Source organism: Chaetomium fimeti, assembly GCF_033439085.1.
Source record: "Chaetomium fimeti strain CBS 168.71 chromosome Unknown B0H64scaffold_3, whole genome shotgun sequence".
NCBI classification, from domain to species: Eukaryota; Fungi; Ascomycota; class Sordariomycetes; order Sordariales; family Chaetomiaceae; genus Chaetomium; species Chaetomium fimeti.
This window is the reverse complement of record NW_026944331.1, coordinates 73779-87652: the sequence shown is the minus strand read 5'-3', so window position 1 is coordinate 87652 and position 13874 is coordinate 73779. Positions and strand designations below refer to the sequence as shown.

Below are 13874 nucleotides of genomic sequence, written 5' to 3'. Positions count from 1 at the left end.
CAACCGACCGCGTCGAAATGGTAACAACTCTGCTGGCCGTTTGCCACCGCCGGCTCCCGGGCTCCCCCCCAACACCCCGTCAATTCCCACCACACCAACGACGGACCAGGCCACAATGCGAGTGACACAGCTGCTCCTTCGGGCCACGCGAATTATTCCAAAACACTGGCACTCGCCAGCTCGACCGATACTTTCGGATTTCAGAAGGGCAGGGCGCCTCTCATCCGGCTTCTCTCCCTTCGGCCACTGTGGCCCCCTTCGACGGCTTGATGCATGCGGCCGTCGTTAATGCTGCGTGATCTCGAGAGACCCTGTGGCAGGGAGGCGGTCCTAGGCTTTTGCTTCCCTCGTTAATTATGCATTTTTCCCTTCGCAGCCTGGTGGCCTGTGGCAACATGTGAGTGTGCTAGAGAGGGCAGACCATTTCCTTTGTTACCCATATGACAGTCCAACCCAGACTTAAAGCGTAATCCCGTGAGATGATCGGGCCTAATTTTGCTGCCCGAGGACGCGGGCGGATGTTACAGTGCATTGATGTTCTCTTGAACAAGAACGGTTCAGTAAACCAAGCTTTAGGCTTTGGTTGGAACAACTAGAATCAACCGATAATTATAATGAGGCCGCCTTTTTGGACCGTAGGCGACGGTCCCTGCCGACCGTACCACGTGATTCCCCCTTTACATAACCCCAACCCTGCCGTACACCTCCCCTTTTCGCAGTAAGATTGATCAATTCAATTAAACCCAATCCACAACATATTGAAAAGATATTAATCTAGGAGAGACTAGAATCTCAAGAACGTAATTGAATGGATCTATTAAGGCCTGTTTTTTCCAGTTCTTTTACTCTCGCCCTCGTCGATACCGATACAGTGTAAATAGACCAGGGTTAGGGTTACCCTCGAACACGAGGACTTATAAGTACGGAGCGATAACCGTTGCTCCCGGAGCGATTTAACGATGGCTATACCAATAGGCTAAACAGGCCGAATAAGCCGAGAAAGCTGAATCCAACTATATTTTTGAAGAAATCGAGAAAGCTCAAATACGTACATGCAGATGCGCCGACATGCGCGGATTGAATTGATAATGGAATGGGCGCATCGCAGGGTTGGGGTTATATATGGTGGTAGTCACGTGGTACGGTCGGCAGGGCCCGTCGCCTACGGTCCAAAAAGGCGGCCTCATTATAATTACAACGGGATAAAGTACAATTTCTCAACCCTAAACCATACCCGATAAGACCTTCTTCTTCGCCCGCAACAGAGAACTCAACGCTGCAGTTGTCCGCTTATCCGTATTTTGTTTCGACTGCGAAGACGTAAACCTCTTGGGCGCCGTGTCTTGCGCTGGCGCGGATGCTGGCGGCACGCTCACACCACGGCGAGCGCGCGGCTTCTTAACCCAACCCGAGCCCCTGGGCATGCTGGTCTCCTTGTACGTCTCATCGATGCTGTCCTCGGCGTAATGCTCTTCAATCTCGGGCTCCGGGCTGCTAGTGAGGAGCGACACAACCTGAGATCCCTGGGGGACAGCGAACGGCAAGCTGCTCGCACCTCCGGTCATACTGGAGTTGGCACGAGCGAAGTGGTCGGGGCTGAGTGGCGCATATTCGTGCTTGATGCGCGGGCCGGGGGACGCCTTCGATGGTTTCTGCTTCTGGTTCCCCTTTTTCGGTGTCGGCTTTTCGATGGGTTTCTCGACCAGCCTCTTGGCAAGTTTAGACGGAGCGTCCGCAGTGTTGTTTTCGGAGGGCTCGGAATTATCCTCATACTCAAACTCTCGCGCAACACTGGGCTTCCGGGCCATTGGGGTGGACATGACGGCGTGTTTGGTGGGCGCATTGGACCCGATGGTCGAGGCGGATGTCCACATGTCGCTTAGAGACGGGACGGAGGAGTCAGATAAGTCCGCGTCCGAAGTATTTCCGTCGTCATGCTCTGCCTCCTCCCTCGTCATGTTCTGTTCGTCATCCGTGCGGCCTATTGTTGAACGGGACAATGTAGCGGGACCGTCAAGATCTTGGAGCGAGTCGTGGCCCAAGTCGATACTGAAGTCGGGATCTAACTGCCTCCCGCTGTGAAGGCTGCCTGTTTCCGAAGGGGGGATGTTTAGTGTAGGATATGCAACCTGTCTTCCGTCGGGGGGCTCCGGGGTGGGATCTGAGAAGCCATAGAACGGCTGAAGTCGGACTGGCTGGGAATCGGAGTTATTTGATGTCAACTGGGAGGGGAGTTGAGGACTGGCACGGCCATGTACCTCCGAGACCTCGGACGCGATGAGAGCTGCGTCATGAACCATTTCTTCCAGCTGGTGTGATGGGCTACTTAAATCCAAACCCGCGTTATTCGTGATGTCGGTGACAGTGGGATCCACATCCTTCCGAAAACCAGCATCGTTAATCATGAGGCTGATTTCGTGCCGACGGTCCTCTGGAATAGAAGTGACGATAGGTTCCTGAAGAACTGGAGTCTCGGATACCATACTCTGACCGGCATCACATTGGGCGGTGATGCCCGCCTGTCCAGCATGGATCCCGTTCCTCTCCGCTTCCGCTTCTTCGGAAGTCGCGGATACTTCGGGGGCCTCGAGGTTGGTGACTTGGACCGCATCACGAGCTTCAAAAGTTCGCTCGGAATTAGGTAGCTGGTTGAGGGGGGACGTGGTGACGACTGCTTCGGGCGTGGACGGGAGAATGCGTGGCTCAATCATATCCGCAATATCCAAGGTCCGGTATCCTTGTTCAGCGGCGGCGTCACCCTCATCATCCATGTCAGGCAGTTCGAACTTGTCATACACTCGGTTCCCGTCGTCATCATAGACCTTTTCGTTGTGATCAAGATTTCGGTCGCGCTTCGCAAGTCGGACTTCCAGCGTGTTGCTGTCCAGAACATTCACCACGATGCCGGTGAGGGAGGATACTTGAGGCTGCCAGTTGGTGGCTTTGGAGAGGAGCCATTGTTTCCATGTCACAACCATCCCTGCGAGAGCCTCGCCGGCGTTGAGGATTGGTAGCGTTGAAAGATCCTCAGGAAGGGGCGGCATGTCCTCGTCGTCGGCCTCTGGGGACGGTGCTTGTTCTCCCACCGGTTCTTGGGGCTGTTCGAGTTGTTCATCGTCATAGTTGAGGACCACGTCGTCAAAGCTAGTCGTATCACCGTAAGTAGCGTATGACTCGCCATCGCCGTGGCCAGTATCATATGCCGATGAGTCCCTTCCACGCCTTCTTTTTATGTTGGACTGGCTATCCTCATCACGGAAGTCTTCCTGGTCCCGTTGTTTCCTTTTCGACCGACCGCCCCGCTTGTTCTTATCCCCGTGGAAATACTGCTGTTGGGGGTCCCATCGTTGGATGAACGGAAATGGTGGTTCGCTCAACTCGACTCCGTCCTGGCAACACTCCACCGCGCGGTAAATGATCCGGTCTCGCCATGCGTCCGGTCGATCTTGCACTGGGAGTTCGTCTTCCGACTGTCGAACTGCGTGTTGATTTTGGAACGTTCGCTTTGGATTATCACTAGCCGGTTGCTCCACAGTCGAGGTTTCGGCGGCGAGCGGCTGTGGGGAGTTCTTGGTTGACTTTTCTTGCACCATACCGAGTCTCCGAAGCAGTGCTGCCTTCTTCGCGGCGACTGGCCCATCGAGATTTTGCGAGCCTGGTGCGGGCACGGCTTCGAACTCCGTGGGACACGATGGCAACGCACCCTCGGCGGCGGCGTTCTGCGCAGCACGAGCAGCTCTCCTCCGCGCATTCCGTTTCTGAGTTGCGTTTGTCCCTTGCCCCGGCGGCACTGGCTTTTGGGTTGCCGAAGAGACTGCTTTCTCTCCTGAGCGTGCTTTGCTGGACTGCGGTGTCTCGATAAAGGCGTCTTCCAAGGTAGATGATTGCATGTTGGCGATGGCCTGATGCGGTGCCGTGCGAGATCTTGTCTTGCCATCCGCGGCGCTGTCAAAGGAGTCATCATCGCTGGAAGAGTCCGAGCCCGAGTAATCGCTCTCGCTGCTGCTCGCAGGATCAGGGTCGGGGTTGTTGGCAGGATTGTAGTTGGCGCCGTCGCTGTCACTGCCGCTGTCGTCGCTACTGGCGCTGCGATCACTACCACTATCATCGCTGTCGGCGCTGTTATCACTGCCGCTATCGTCGCTGTCATCACTGTCGGCGCTGCTGTCATCACTATCACTCCCCTGCGCCTCACTCTCGCTCTCGCTATCGTTGTCGTCACCTGGCACAGGCGACTTCCGGTGAGCCGGGTCGTTTGCGCCCATTAACCCTTTGGGTGCCCTCGAGGATGCAACTTCGGGACCACTGTCGCTCTCACTCTCACTACCGCTCTCGCTGCCACTCTCGCTGTCGTCCTCACTGTCGCTCTCGCTGTCGCCCTCGCTCTCATCCTGGTTGTCGTCCGCGATTCCTCCCCCTTCGCGGGAGGCGCGGGATGATGTTTGACTGGGGCGAGCTTCGTCGTCAAACTTCGTGTGCACTGGGACCTTCACGGCGTGACCAGATTTTCGCATAGCCTCGACCATTTGGGCCGAGGCGGTACCTGCAAGGATGGAACCACCGGGGAACCCGTGTTGGTCGTAGTGCTTGACCATCGAAGCCACCGATTCTGCCTCGCTGTCATCGGGTGAATCGTCTGCGGTAATGCCTTTGGACGTAGAGGGAATCTGGGTGGAAGCGGTGGTGGGCATGGCACCCCCCAACCTATGCGATTGATGCCGAGTTTCTAGCCTGTTGGCTGCTGATTCCAGGTCACCCCCATGTTGAGATAAAGCCCTCTCGCAAGACTCGAATCGAGCGGTTGGGAAGTCAGCTCGAAGTGCTGATATCTTGTCAAGTGTCTGTAGATCGAGTCCTGCTGCCGGTTCTGGGGCGAAAGGGTGGGAGTGTCTCGTCTTATTCGGAAATTTACCCGTTTCGGGATTCTCGCCATGTGGTTGCTCGTTATCCGCTTGTAGATCCCGAAGCTCATTCTCCAAATCAGAGTCGCCAATATTATCCTCTGCGCCCAAATCTCCCTCCTCATCGGTCTCGTCGTCTAGGAAATCATCGTCCTCGTCCTCGTCTTCTTCGTCCCCGTTTGACCCGTCGCCTTGTAATTCGTTGAACCTGACATGGAGATGACCTCGCCGGCTAGCTGTTCCATTTTCGCCATGCTCGGTAAGGAGCAACCTGGGTTCTGCAGTTTCGCCTTCTTCATCTTCGTAGGTGATTCTTCGGCGTTTAAGAGGTGGAATGTCGACGGTGGGCCGGTCTCTCGGAGTCTTGAGGCGCGGGCGGCCAAAGGCTATGCCGTCAATGAGATGTTTGCCGTCCGCCGAGATCTGGTCTCGACCAGCCAACCGACGTTTCCGCCTGTCTCCGGTGTCTAGTGATCGAATGCTGCCGCGCGGAAAAGGTTAGCGTTGGTGTCAGAGACAGGCGCGACCCGCTGCGTGGGCGGGAGACTCACAAGACTTCCTCGTCGTTTTTTAGAATGACGGAAACCCGCTGAAAGTGGAGGCAGTCGAAACTGTGGCCGCTGGAATCGCGGAGCTCAACAGCGTAATCTTCGAGGCCCCAGTCATTGCTCTCGAGGGGGATGATTTCGTTAATTTGCTCTAGTAGATGGGCGATAGTCGGGTCGGCGTCTAACTGCACTGCGAAAACTATCCGAACCTCGGGCAGGGCGTGTCGCCGGACGACCAGCCGTAGGCGAAGGGTGTTGTCGTCGCGCATGTTTGAAATGTCTAGGGAACCGCGCGGACTTTGTGGGGGCGACCGGGCTTGAGTTCTGGGGGCTATGCCGGGCGACGCTCTAAGTTCTGCACCATAAATGCGGGAAATGAGCCAAGTCGCGCTTCGTCCTGGAAGATATTAATGAAAAGCGCCTTGTCGCGATGGAACTTTCTGGGCAGTGGTCGGCGGCTTGAGAGCACCTGGATCCTTATCGGGCTGCTTATCGGAGCAGATGCATGAGCAACCCCCCCTAACCCTGGGGTTTGTGGCATTTAAAATGAGACTTGGGTCTCCGACTAGATAAACGGCCACAATAACACGCCGGTTCTATGCAAGAAGTATCTACTATGGAATTACAAATGTATTACAAGGGCATTGTCGTGTCGGTAGATCCTTAGCGCGGCAAATTTGCCATATCTAGCATGTGGCCCATCTTCTCGATCTGAGACAAGGTTACGAAGTCAGTTTCGGGAAACAAGGCTGTCGGGGAGCGGGCACCATACCTTGGTCTTCAGATAGCCCTCGACCTCGGGCGCCCTAAAGCCACCCCTCCCTTTCCAGGAGAGCGGCACCATGGCGACTCTTTCCTTGACAACGATCTCGCGATGAGGGCCTTCGACGGCGCGGACCTTGTCCGGGTTGTTGGTTAAAAGTCGGACTTCGCTCTGCCCGAGGTCGCGCAACATGGACGTCGCCAGGCCGTAACTGCGGGCGTCGGCCGGATGGCGCAGGAGGAGGTTCGCTTCGACCGTGTCGGACCCCAAATCCTGGAGGTTGTATGCTTTGAGCTTCTCTCCCAATCCAATCCCGCGGCCCTCTTGCCTCAAGTAGATGATGATGCCCCCCGCCTGGTTGGTGGGCAGAGACATCAACCTTGCCGCCTCGTCGAGTTGCTCCCCGCAATCGCAGCGTGCTGACCACACCGTCTCTCCGGTGTAGCACTCGCTGTGTATCCTGACCAACGGTGGTCCCTGTGTTAACTCCGACGCGGCGCGTTGACTCTCGGGCGTGGATGCCTCGAGTCCGCTTGTGGTCCTGCCCGGGAATAGACGACCGGTGTAAGCCCCTCGTACAAGGCGATCCATCTCGGTTTCCCCGTCCCTTACGGCATCCAAAGACTTGCTGCGAATGTTGCCACCAAACACAATGGCCAGGTGCTCTTTGCTGTCTACATTGTTCGTGTAGAGATGCAGAAACATCTCAGCCCCGGTGGTTGTCGGTATCCGCGCGCGCACTATGCACTCGACCTCTGGTAGCGTCTCGAGCAGTCGCGGTTGCTTGGTTCCGCATCCGCCTGTGGGAATTGAGCTGTCGACCGGGATGCTGCGTGGTTCGCGCGCGGCTGCAGCGGCAGCATGGCTCGGTGTGGCTGTTCCTGGCGTTGAAGGTGGTGTAAATGCCGGCGAGAGGAGCGAGTCGGGTGGCGGTTGTGTTAATGGCAACGATGCTTGCGCGGGCGTCTTATCGTCGCCATCCTCGACCGGCGCAGAAACTGGGTCGTCCGCGGAGAGCGAAAAGTCCGCCTGTTCGATGTCTCCGTCGTTGTGCGACGAAAGGTGTGCGTCCGGCCGCGGCGAGTAAAATGGCGGCAGCCGGGTTCCGTCCGACCGTTGCTGTCCCGACGCGGAGCCTGGCATTATGGAAGCGTTGCAATGTGGATGTCGACCTTCGACTCGGCGTAATCTGGGGTTCGGGCCGCGGGTCAGGTTCGGAGGTCTGCGCACAAGGGTCGTCTCGGGGGAGCGCGAATAATCGTATTATGGTCGCATTGAGTTCAAAGAGAGAAGTTTGGAAACCTATTGCATTTCTTCGGCGGCTGGATCGAAAGTTGGCACGATTCTCTGAGGCGGAAAGGCGGGCATGAGGGTCTCAGCATTTGGCATGCGTTAGTCAGATCCTCGGTTTCTGATGTGATCCCGCCGCCCCGCGAGGGTTGTTTCTGGGGAACCCGAACCCCACCTGCCCCGCATTCTGTCTTGCCTCCTCCCGGACGCCGAGGAAGAACTTGGTTCTTGAATTCTTCTTCCCAGGTTCAATCCACCACAACCAGAATTGAGTGTTGCACGGAAAAGGACAACAACGACGACGACGACGACGGCCCGAGTTACTCCGTACTGCGATGCAGACTGTCATCCCCTGGTCAATGTTGAACCGGGTAGGAGGGACGCTGACAAATTAAGAACAAATTTAATTGACTGTAGGACATGCCGCTACCCGGTTGCGTGCTTCCGCAAGTTTGGTGCCGATTGATTGCGAGAAGCCCCAGGGGACGGGGTGGATGGGTGGCTTCACAATTGGCCCGATGCCCAGATCTTGGGATGCAATGGTGTTGACTCCCTTGGAGGTTCACAGTGGTTCACTCACCCTCTCTGGCCCTAATTGAGACAGGGCAGGGGGCAAACTTCACGCGGGAGTATTTGCGTATTGCCCCTTTGGGACAGTGGAAATGCGGATCTTCGGCTCACAATCCGGAGCCGCACCTTCGACCAAGGGCTTAGCCTACCAACAGACCGTGTCGTCCCGGGCGGGTCCTCACCTGTCGACCTCCAGGCCGCCGAGGCGCGATCTCCTTCCAGACTGACGGCTCATGCCGTGTCGTGTCGGCTAGGTATGGGAACCTTGGCCTACGGAGTCAGCAACTCGACGCGGCCCATCCCACCCCGCGAACGGAAGGTAAGCCACCGGCCTGGGAGCGCTACTAGGTAGTATGGCTCGTAGTATAAGAGTGCAGCTGGCAGAGTAGTTGCAACTTGAAGGGATCGCCGCATTTCCACCTTCACTGAGTCGAGCTACCTTCTCTACTCTTGCACGCCGCGCCGTGTCATCTTCTCATACACCATGCGCCCCTCGTGTTTACTCGCGGCCCTGGCCACCGGTGGTCTTGTGTCCGCCGCACCCAGCCCCAAGCCGGCTACCGCGCCGGCAGATGGCGACGTGAACCCGTTCAAGGGCAAGACGCCGTTCGTCAACCCGGCATGGGCTGCCAAGTTGGACCAGACCTTGCGGTCGTTCCTGTGGAAGGGCGATGTCATCAACTCATTCAAGACGTACAAGGTCCAGAACACCGGTTCGTTCGTCTGGGTTTCTAAGCGTGCCGACCTTTCCAACATCGACGACGCCATTGCCGCTGCCCGCAAGGCGCACAAGAGGACAGGCAAAAAGCAGATTGTTGGCTTGGTGCTATACAACCTTCCGGACCGCGACTGCAGTGCCGGCGAAAGTGCTGGCGAGCTCCATAGCGACGAGAATGGCCTCGAGCTGTACAAGAATGAGTTCATCAAGCCTTATGCCGAGAAGGTCGCGGCCGCCAAGGACCTTGACTTCGCCATCGTCCTCGAGCCCGACTCCTTGGCCAACTTGGTCACCAACATGGGCGTTGAGCTCTGTGCCAACGCCGCCCCCGTCTACCGCGAAGGTATTGCCCATGCCATTGCTGAACTCCAGCACCCCAATGTCCACCTCTACATCGATGCTGCCCACGGTGGCTGGCTTGGCTGGGACGACAACCTGCCCCTGGCCGCCAAGGTCTTTTCCGAGGTGGTCAAACTGGCCGGCGAGGGCAAGAAGATCCGTGGCTTCGTCACCAATGTGTCCAACTACAACCCTTTCAACGCCGTCGTGCGGGAGAACTACACCGAGTGGAGCAACTCATGGGATGAGTCCCATTACGCCACGTCGCTCGCCCCGCATCTTGAAGCCGAGGGCCTGCCCGCCCACTTCATCGTTGACCAGGGCCGCGTCGCCCTACCCGGGGCCCGGGAGGAGTGGTGAGTACCTAGATACCCATCATATCCCGAAATCATTATAATGCTAACAATATATGCCAGGGGCGAGTGGTGCAATGTCGAGCCCGCCGGCTTTGGCCCAGCACCGACCACCAACACCAACAACACCGTCGTCGATGCCCTTGTCTGGGTCAAGCCCGGAGGCGAGAGTGATGGCGAGTGTGGCATGGCCGGTGCCACAAGGGCGGGAGAATGGTTTGACGAGTATGCCCAGATGCTCGTCAAGAACGCGGATCGATCGGTTTACAAGTTGTTTTAAGCACCTTTCAATGACAACATAGCGTTAGACGTGTAATAAATTAGCTCAGTGGCTATCTCAGACTCATCAATACCTGGCGAATACAACTATCGGCTAATAGTATAAAATCTCAACGAGACGTAGGTAATATGTGATATGTGTCATCAGTTCGTAAAGCTCACGCAATGGGTCAATCCACCCAAACCAACCACGGTGTATATATATCCCGTCATTTTCCCTTTTTCACTTCTTGATCATCCTTTGGTGGAAACTTCAGCTTTGCTTCCGCACTTGGTCCCCATCCGCCGTATCCTTCAGCAGCCGCCATGCCACCCAGACCCGCCGCTGGTCCCATCGCGAGCTTGCCGGCGGCCTGGTTTCCTGCAACGCCCGGGCGGTCCTTGGCCCAAGTTTGAAGTTCATCCTTGGTCTTCCCCGTGTACTTCAACAAGTCCGCGTCGGGGATCTGAACATTGCGCCCGCGCTTGGCGTCGACATACCGCTGGTAGAGTGACTTCTTTTTCGCTTTCGGTTGCACTTCAGGGGGTGTTTCGGGCGTCGGTGTGGTGGTTTCTGGGTGCACCAAGGGCTCGGCGGGGCTAGCATTCTCCTTTGGCATGATGAAGCTGGCGTGGTGTATGTCCGTCGCAATTAGAATGGTTCCCGGAAAGGGGTTCTTTAGGGGACGATGCGAATCGTGTGATGCTCTTGACTACAATAAAAGTGATGGAATCTGGAATAAAGTCAAAACGAGCTACGTGAAGGGTAAACATTGGGCAAAGAACCCAGAAGCTTGCATTCTGGCTAGAATGAGAAAAGGAGACGTTGTTGGGGTCACCGGTTACCTAACCCCTCTCTGATAAGGAGGCCTCGCTGGGCGCACCTGCTCGGAGTGGCTGGGGCTGAATCAAGGGTGGAAGGTTAGACGATCCTACGCCCACTACCTACGTCAGAACCGGGAAGAAGGGATGTCAGGCTCTTGTGGGTTGCTCAGCCCCAGAGCGGCTCGGCAAATCCTTGATGAACGGGCAATGAGACGCCGTTGACACCACCCAACACGTCTTCTGCCATGGCATATGCAGGCCGCGCCTGCGAGCCCACTGATTGTCACGTAACATGTCGGCTAGGTACCAAAAGTCAGGGGCAAGTCGCAAGTCCCGAAAGACTTTGTCAAGACTCCTCTGGCCACGAATTGGCTGATTCCTTGCTATCATACTAAGGCGTAGAGCTGCTGCTCCCACATGTTTGGGGGGAGCACAAGTGGTGTCGGTGGAGCTGGACTGACAAGAATACGCTCAATCCCAACCTGGATCAGGTAGATAGTCTGGCATTTGAGGCTTTCCTTGGGCCTACGACTGCGGGACATCGCCGTTATCTTTGCTTGTACGTTCCACATGCAGGTGTTTATCAAGGAATTGGAAGCTCTTTTGGGCTAACAATTTCCACGCGCCAACTTTGGCCGTCAGCCCGCCTTGCCCGACTTCTTTCGGAATCCACATCTCTTTCCGTTCCTCTGGTACCTGGGACAGGGCGTTATAAATGACCACTGTGCTCTCGTCCGGAGAAGCATAGACCGAACTTGATGCTCCGGTAAGCAAGACAGGGCAACGAATCCGGTCCGTGATCTTGCCTTGGCCGTCAGGTGCAACGTCGAGGTCAAAGGACTGGCAGCGGCGTAGCATGTCACCAGGTGTTGAGGCCCCCATAATGGCCATGCTCATGCCCATTTCCCATTGTGTTGGAAAGTGAGCCACCGCTTGCAGGTATATCAAGGCATTGAAGGCTTGGTCTGGCAGCCATCCCGAGGTCCACATTGTTGCAAGCCACGCTGGCATGCGTTTCAAAGCAAGGCGCCATAATCCATAGAATGGATCAACAGCGACACACGCTTTGATGCGGGCATCGATGGACGAGCGGAGGGCAAAATATCCACCTAACGATACGCCCACGACGGCAATGCGGCCCGCGTCAAGACCCAACTCCGGATTGCCAGCTATCAGGTGCTGGAGGTAATCCAGTACCCTGCTTGAGACCGCCTCGAAATCGGGGCGCATGGCGGTTTTGCCTTTCTTCAGCATCAATCCCTGTCCAGGACCCTCGAACGTCAGGACAGCATACCCGAGGCTAACGCCGGCAGAGGCTGTAACGAAGTAAAGTTCTTCTTGCGTCGAGTCCGCCCCTCCGCAGCTAACGATGATGGGGGTGCGCTTCAGTCCATTGCCACGCATCCTCCTAGAAGCAGCAGGTAGGTACAGATAGGCTGGCATCGTGACGTCGTCCTGGTACGGGATTTCGAGGACCATGACTCGGCTGTCCATGTATGGGATGGCCTCCCGGAACAACGTGATGGATCTTTCTGCAGTCCGAAGAAAGCGTTCATCCGGTCCCGACCACGGAAACATGTAGCTCGATGCCCTGGCATAATTCGATGCCCTCAAAAACGCGCCTCTAGCGGCGTCGACGTAGCCGCTGTAGACTGCTTCCCGGGCGATCGTTTCGGCTCGCTGAGACTGCTCGTGCCAGGCTGTGTACCAGGTCTCCGGGTCGTGTTGTCCAACCTTGCCCATGGCCTCGAGAAACTCGGCGATCTCGCATCCCTCTGCACTCGTGCTGCTAAGTATACGGGTCGCTTCAAAGTTATAGAAGTTGCTTTTGAAAAGCCGAAACATGATGACCAGTTCGCGTTGCTGAGCTGGGATGGTGTTGTGAAGTGCAAACGGGAAGTTTTCAAGTGGTGAGGAGATGTTCGGTCTCAAACTGCGTTAGGAGAATACTACAAGCTTGACGACGCCCACTCCTAACTGGAGCCTGATATGAGACCGCAGTCATACGTGGAACAACTAGTAGGGTTCGGAAATTGGAATCTCTTCCGGGTTGACAAAGGCCGAGTTTCGGGGACGTGGGTTCGGCGAAACACATCTGCTCTGTCGCACAATAAGGTCGTACGAAACCGGAATGCAGGTCTCGAGTCCGGATAGCCCGGGGGAACCATACATTGCGATTCCCCTCCCCCCCCCATTCCGTAATACAAATGTCGAGTCCGTCTCGGAGACTTCAAGTCTCGGGGGATCCTTTGTGTTCATTTGTCTCGGACATTCGGCGCTGCCGATAGTCCCCGACTAGTTCGGATGGATCTAAAGCATAGTCCAGTCGCAAGAAACTCGAGTCTTAGCTGACTTCTGGCCCGAAGCGTATTGTACTTATTGGGCTCCGTCAAAGCATGTGCCTAGGGGTTTGAGGTGACACCCGGTAACTTAACACGATTCACAGGACTTTATTTTCACATACTTCGTATTATTGGAATCTGGGTAGGCACACACGAGCCCATAATGAGTGCACCGGCGGGCACAACCATACACGATCTTAATGGATCGTGGGTCATAGTAGGTAGAAACTTTGTAGTCCACAAAAGTATCGATGTTAGGGGTATAGAACTAATTGCTTTTCGATAGAACAAAGAACTGTCAGATGACATGGACCAAGCCCTGGTCATGGAAGGGGTTCCCTGGTGCGTGCATGCTCCCTAGGCGCGTGAATACTAGTAACGCAGATCTAACATGACGAGTTACGTGGAGGCTCATGCGCAAGGTTGCGTCTTGGGCGACAATCACGTATAAAAATACACACATAAAGGATGGTAACGGATGCACCGTCCTTACCGTTGCGAAAAGCGCAACGGGGGGCATCCCGGGAGAGACACAAGTACATACGCTTGACGGCGTTGAGCATGTGTACGAATCCATTTTGTTTGGTAATCGGCGCGTGGAGACGCGCTGGCTTGACCTCAGGAGTAAGGATCCCATTTCTGGTGTCGTTAGGAGGGAGGATCTCGACCCGTATCTGAGTCAAGATTTGTTGGACCAGGAAGCCGGGGACTCGCCGGGGCATATATGGGCCGCCGTGACAAACGAGAGGTCTGGGATGAGAGGGGAGCAGGTCTGGGGCTTTGAGCTTATTGCTGGAAAGCGCTACCATGTCAACAGGATGGTCCTCAGGAAGGGTGAGGAACGCGTCGCCCTGAGGATTGTATTTGACTGGGCGGGTAATCAATGATTTAGATATGTGAGAAGGCATTAAGTATACTTCAGGTTGTCCAATCCGTGCCTAGGTACTACATATAAACTTCCATGGTT

General features: G+C 55.8%; 6 protein-coding genes across 6 annotated transcripts; 2 read left to right on the top strand and 4 right to left on the bottom strand.

Annotated features, from left to right (window-relative positions):
• Positions 1-1102: 1102 nt before the first annotated feature.
• B0H64DRAFT_472821 (uncharacterized protein) lies at positions 1103-5862 on the bottom strand. Its single transcript, XM_062807959.1, has 2 exons — positions 5453-5862; positions 1103-5382 (listed from the first exon to the last, which is right to left on the bottom strand). The coding sequence occupies exons 1-2, from the start codon at positions 5716-5718 to the stop codon at positions 1224-1226; spliced, it is 4425 nt and encodes a 1474-aa protein (XP_062660109.1). The 5' UTR covers positions 5719-5862; the 3' UTR covers positions 1103-1223.
• A 91-nt stretch (positions 5863-5953) lies between these two features.
• On the bottom strand, positions 5954-7614 carry B0H64DRAFT_389551 (GTP cyclohydrolase II-domain-containing protein). The gene is made up of 2 exons (XM_062803343.1): positions 6222-7614; positions 5954-6160 (listed from the first exon to the last, which is right to left on the bottom strand). The coding sequence occupies exons 1-2, from the start codon at positions 7353-7355 to the stop codon at positions 6113-6115; spliced, it is 1182 nt and encodes a 393-aa protein (XP_062660108.1). The 5' UTR covers positions 7356-7614; the 3' UTR covers positions 5954-6112.
• A 648-nt stretch (positions 7615-8262) lies between these two features.
• B0H64DRAFT_105163 (1, 4-beta cellobiohydrolase) lies at positions 8263-9866 on the top strand. Its single transcript, XM_062797713.1, has 2 exons — positions 8263-9485; positions 9546-9866. The coding sequence occupies exons 1-2, from the start codon at positions 8557-8559 to the stop codon at positions 9760-9762; spliced, it is 1146 nt and encodes a 381-aa protein (XP_062660107.1). The 5' UTR covers positions 8263-8556; the 3' UTR covers positions 9763-9866.
• Positions 9790-10709, bottom strand: B0H64DRAFT_472818 (uncharacterized protein). The gene has a single exon (XM_062807958.1). It carries the CDS (start codon positions 10358-10360, stop codon positions 9971-9973), a length of 390 nt encoding a protein of 129 aa, XP_062660106.1. The 5' UTR covers positions 10361-10709; the 3' UTR covers positions 9790-9970.
• A 121-nt stretch (positions 10710-10830) lies between these two features.
• Positions 10831-12410, bottom strand: B0H64DRAFT_455944 (Alpha/Beta hydrolase protein; the record flags this gene model as incomplete). Its single annotated transcript, XM_062807326.1, has 1 exon — positions 10831-12410. The coding sequence occupies one exon, from the start codon at positions 12408-12410 to the stop codon at positions 11091-11093; it is 1320 nt and encodes a 439-aa protein (XP_062660105.1). The 3' UTR covers positions 10831-11090.
• Positions 12411-13056: 646 nt separating this feature from the next.
• Positions 13057-13794, top strand: B0H64DRAFT_455941 (uncharacterized protein; the record flags this gene model as incomplete). Its single annotated transcript, XM_062807325.1, has 3 exons — positions 13057-13124; positions 13194-13249; positions 13317-13794. The coding sequence occupies exons 1-3, from the start codon at positions 13071-13073 to the stop codon at positions 13792-13794; spliced, it is 588 nt and encodes a 195-aa protein (XP_062660104.1). The 5' UTR covers positions 13057-13070.
• Positions 13795-13874: the final 80 nt, after the last annotated feature.

Excerpts from the sequence above, each read along its gene's own strand:
- B0H64DRAFT_472818 (XM_062807958.1), bottom strand. The coding sequence starts at position 10,360 with ATGCCAAAGGAGAATGCTAGCCCCGCCGAGCCCTTGGTGCACCCAGAA.
- B0H64DRAFT_472821 (XM_062807959.1), bottom strand. The coding sequence starts at position 5,718 with ATGCGCGACGACAACACCCTTCGCCTACGGCTGGTCGTCCGGCGACAC. Across the intron at positions 5,383-5,452 it reads AAAAACGACGAGGAAGTCTT|CATTCGATCACTAGACACCG; the intron begins GTGAGTCTCCCG and ends TCCGCGCGGCAG.
- B0H64DRAFT_389551 (XM_062803343.1), bottom strand. The coding sequence starts at position 7,355 with ATGCCAGGCTCCGCGTCGGGACAGCAACGGTCGGACGGAACCCGGCTG. Across the intron at positions 6,161-6,221 it reads AGGGCTATCTGAAGACCAAG|ATCGAGAAGATGGGCCACAT; the intron begins GTATGGTGCCCG and ends ACCTTGTCTCAG.
- B0H64DRAFT_105163 (XM_062797713.1), top strand. The coding sequence starts at position 8,557 with ATGCGCCCCTCGTGTTTACTCGCGGCCCTGGCCACCGGTGGTCTTGTG. Across the intron at positions 9,486-9,545 it reads CCCGGGGCCCGGGAGGAGTG|GGGCGAGTGGTGCAATGTCG; the intron begins GTGAGTACCTAG and ends AATATATGCCAG.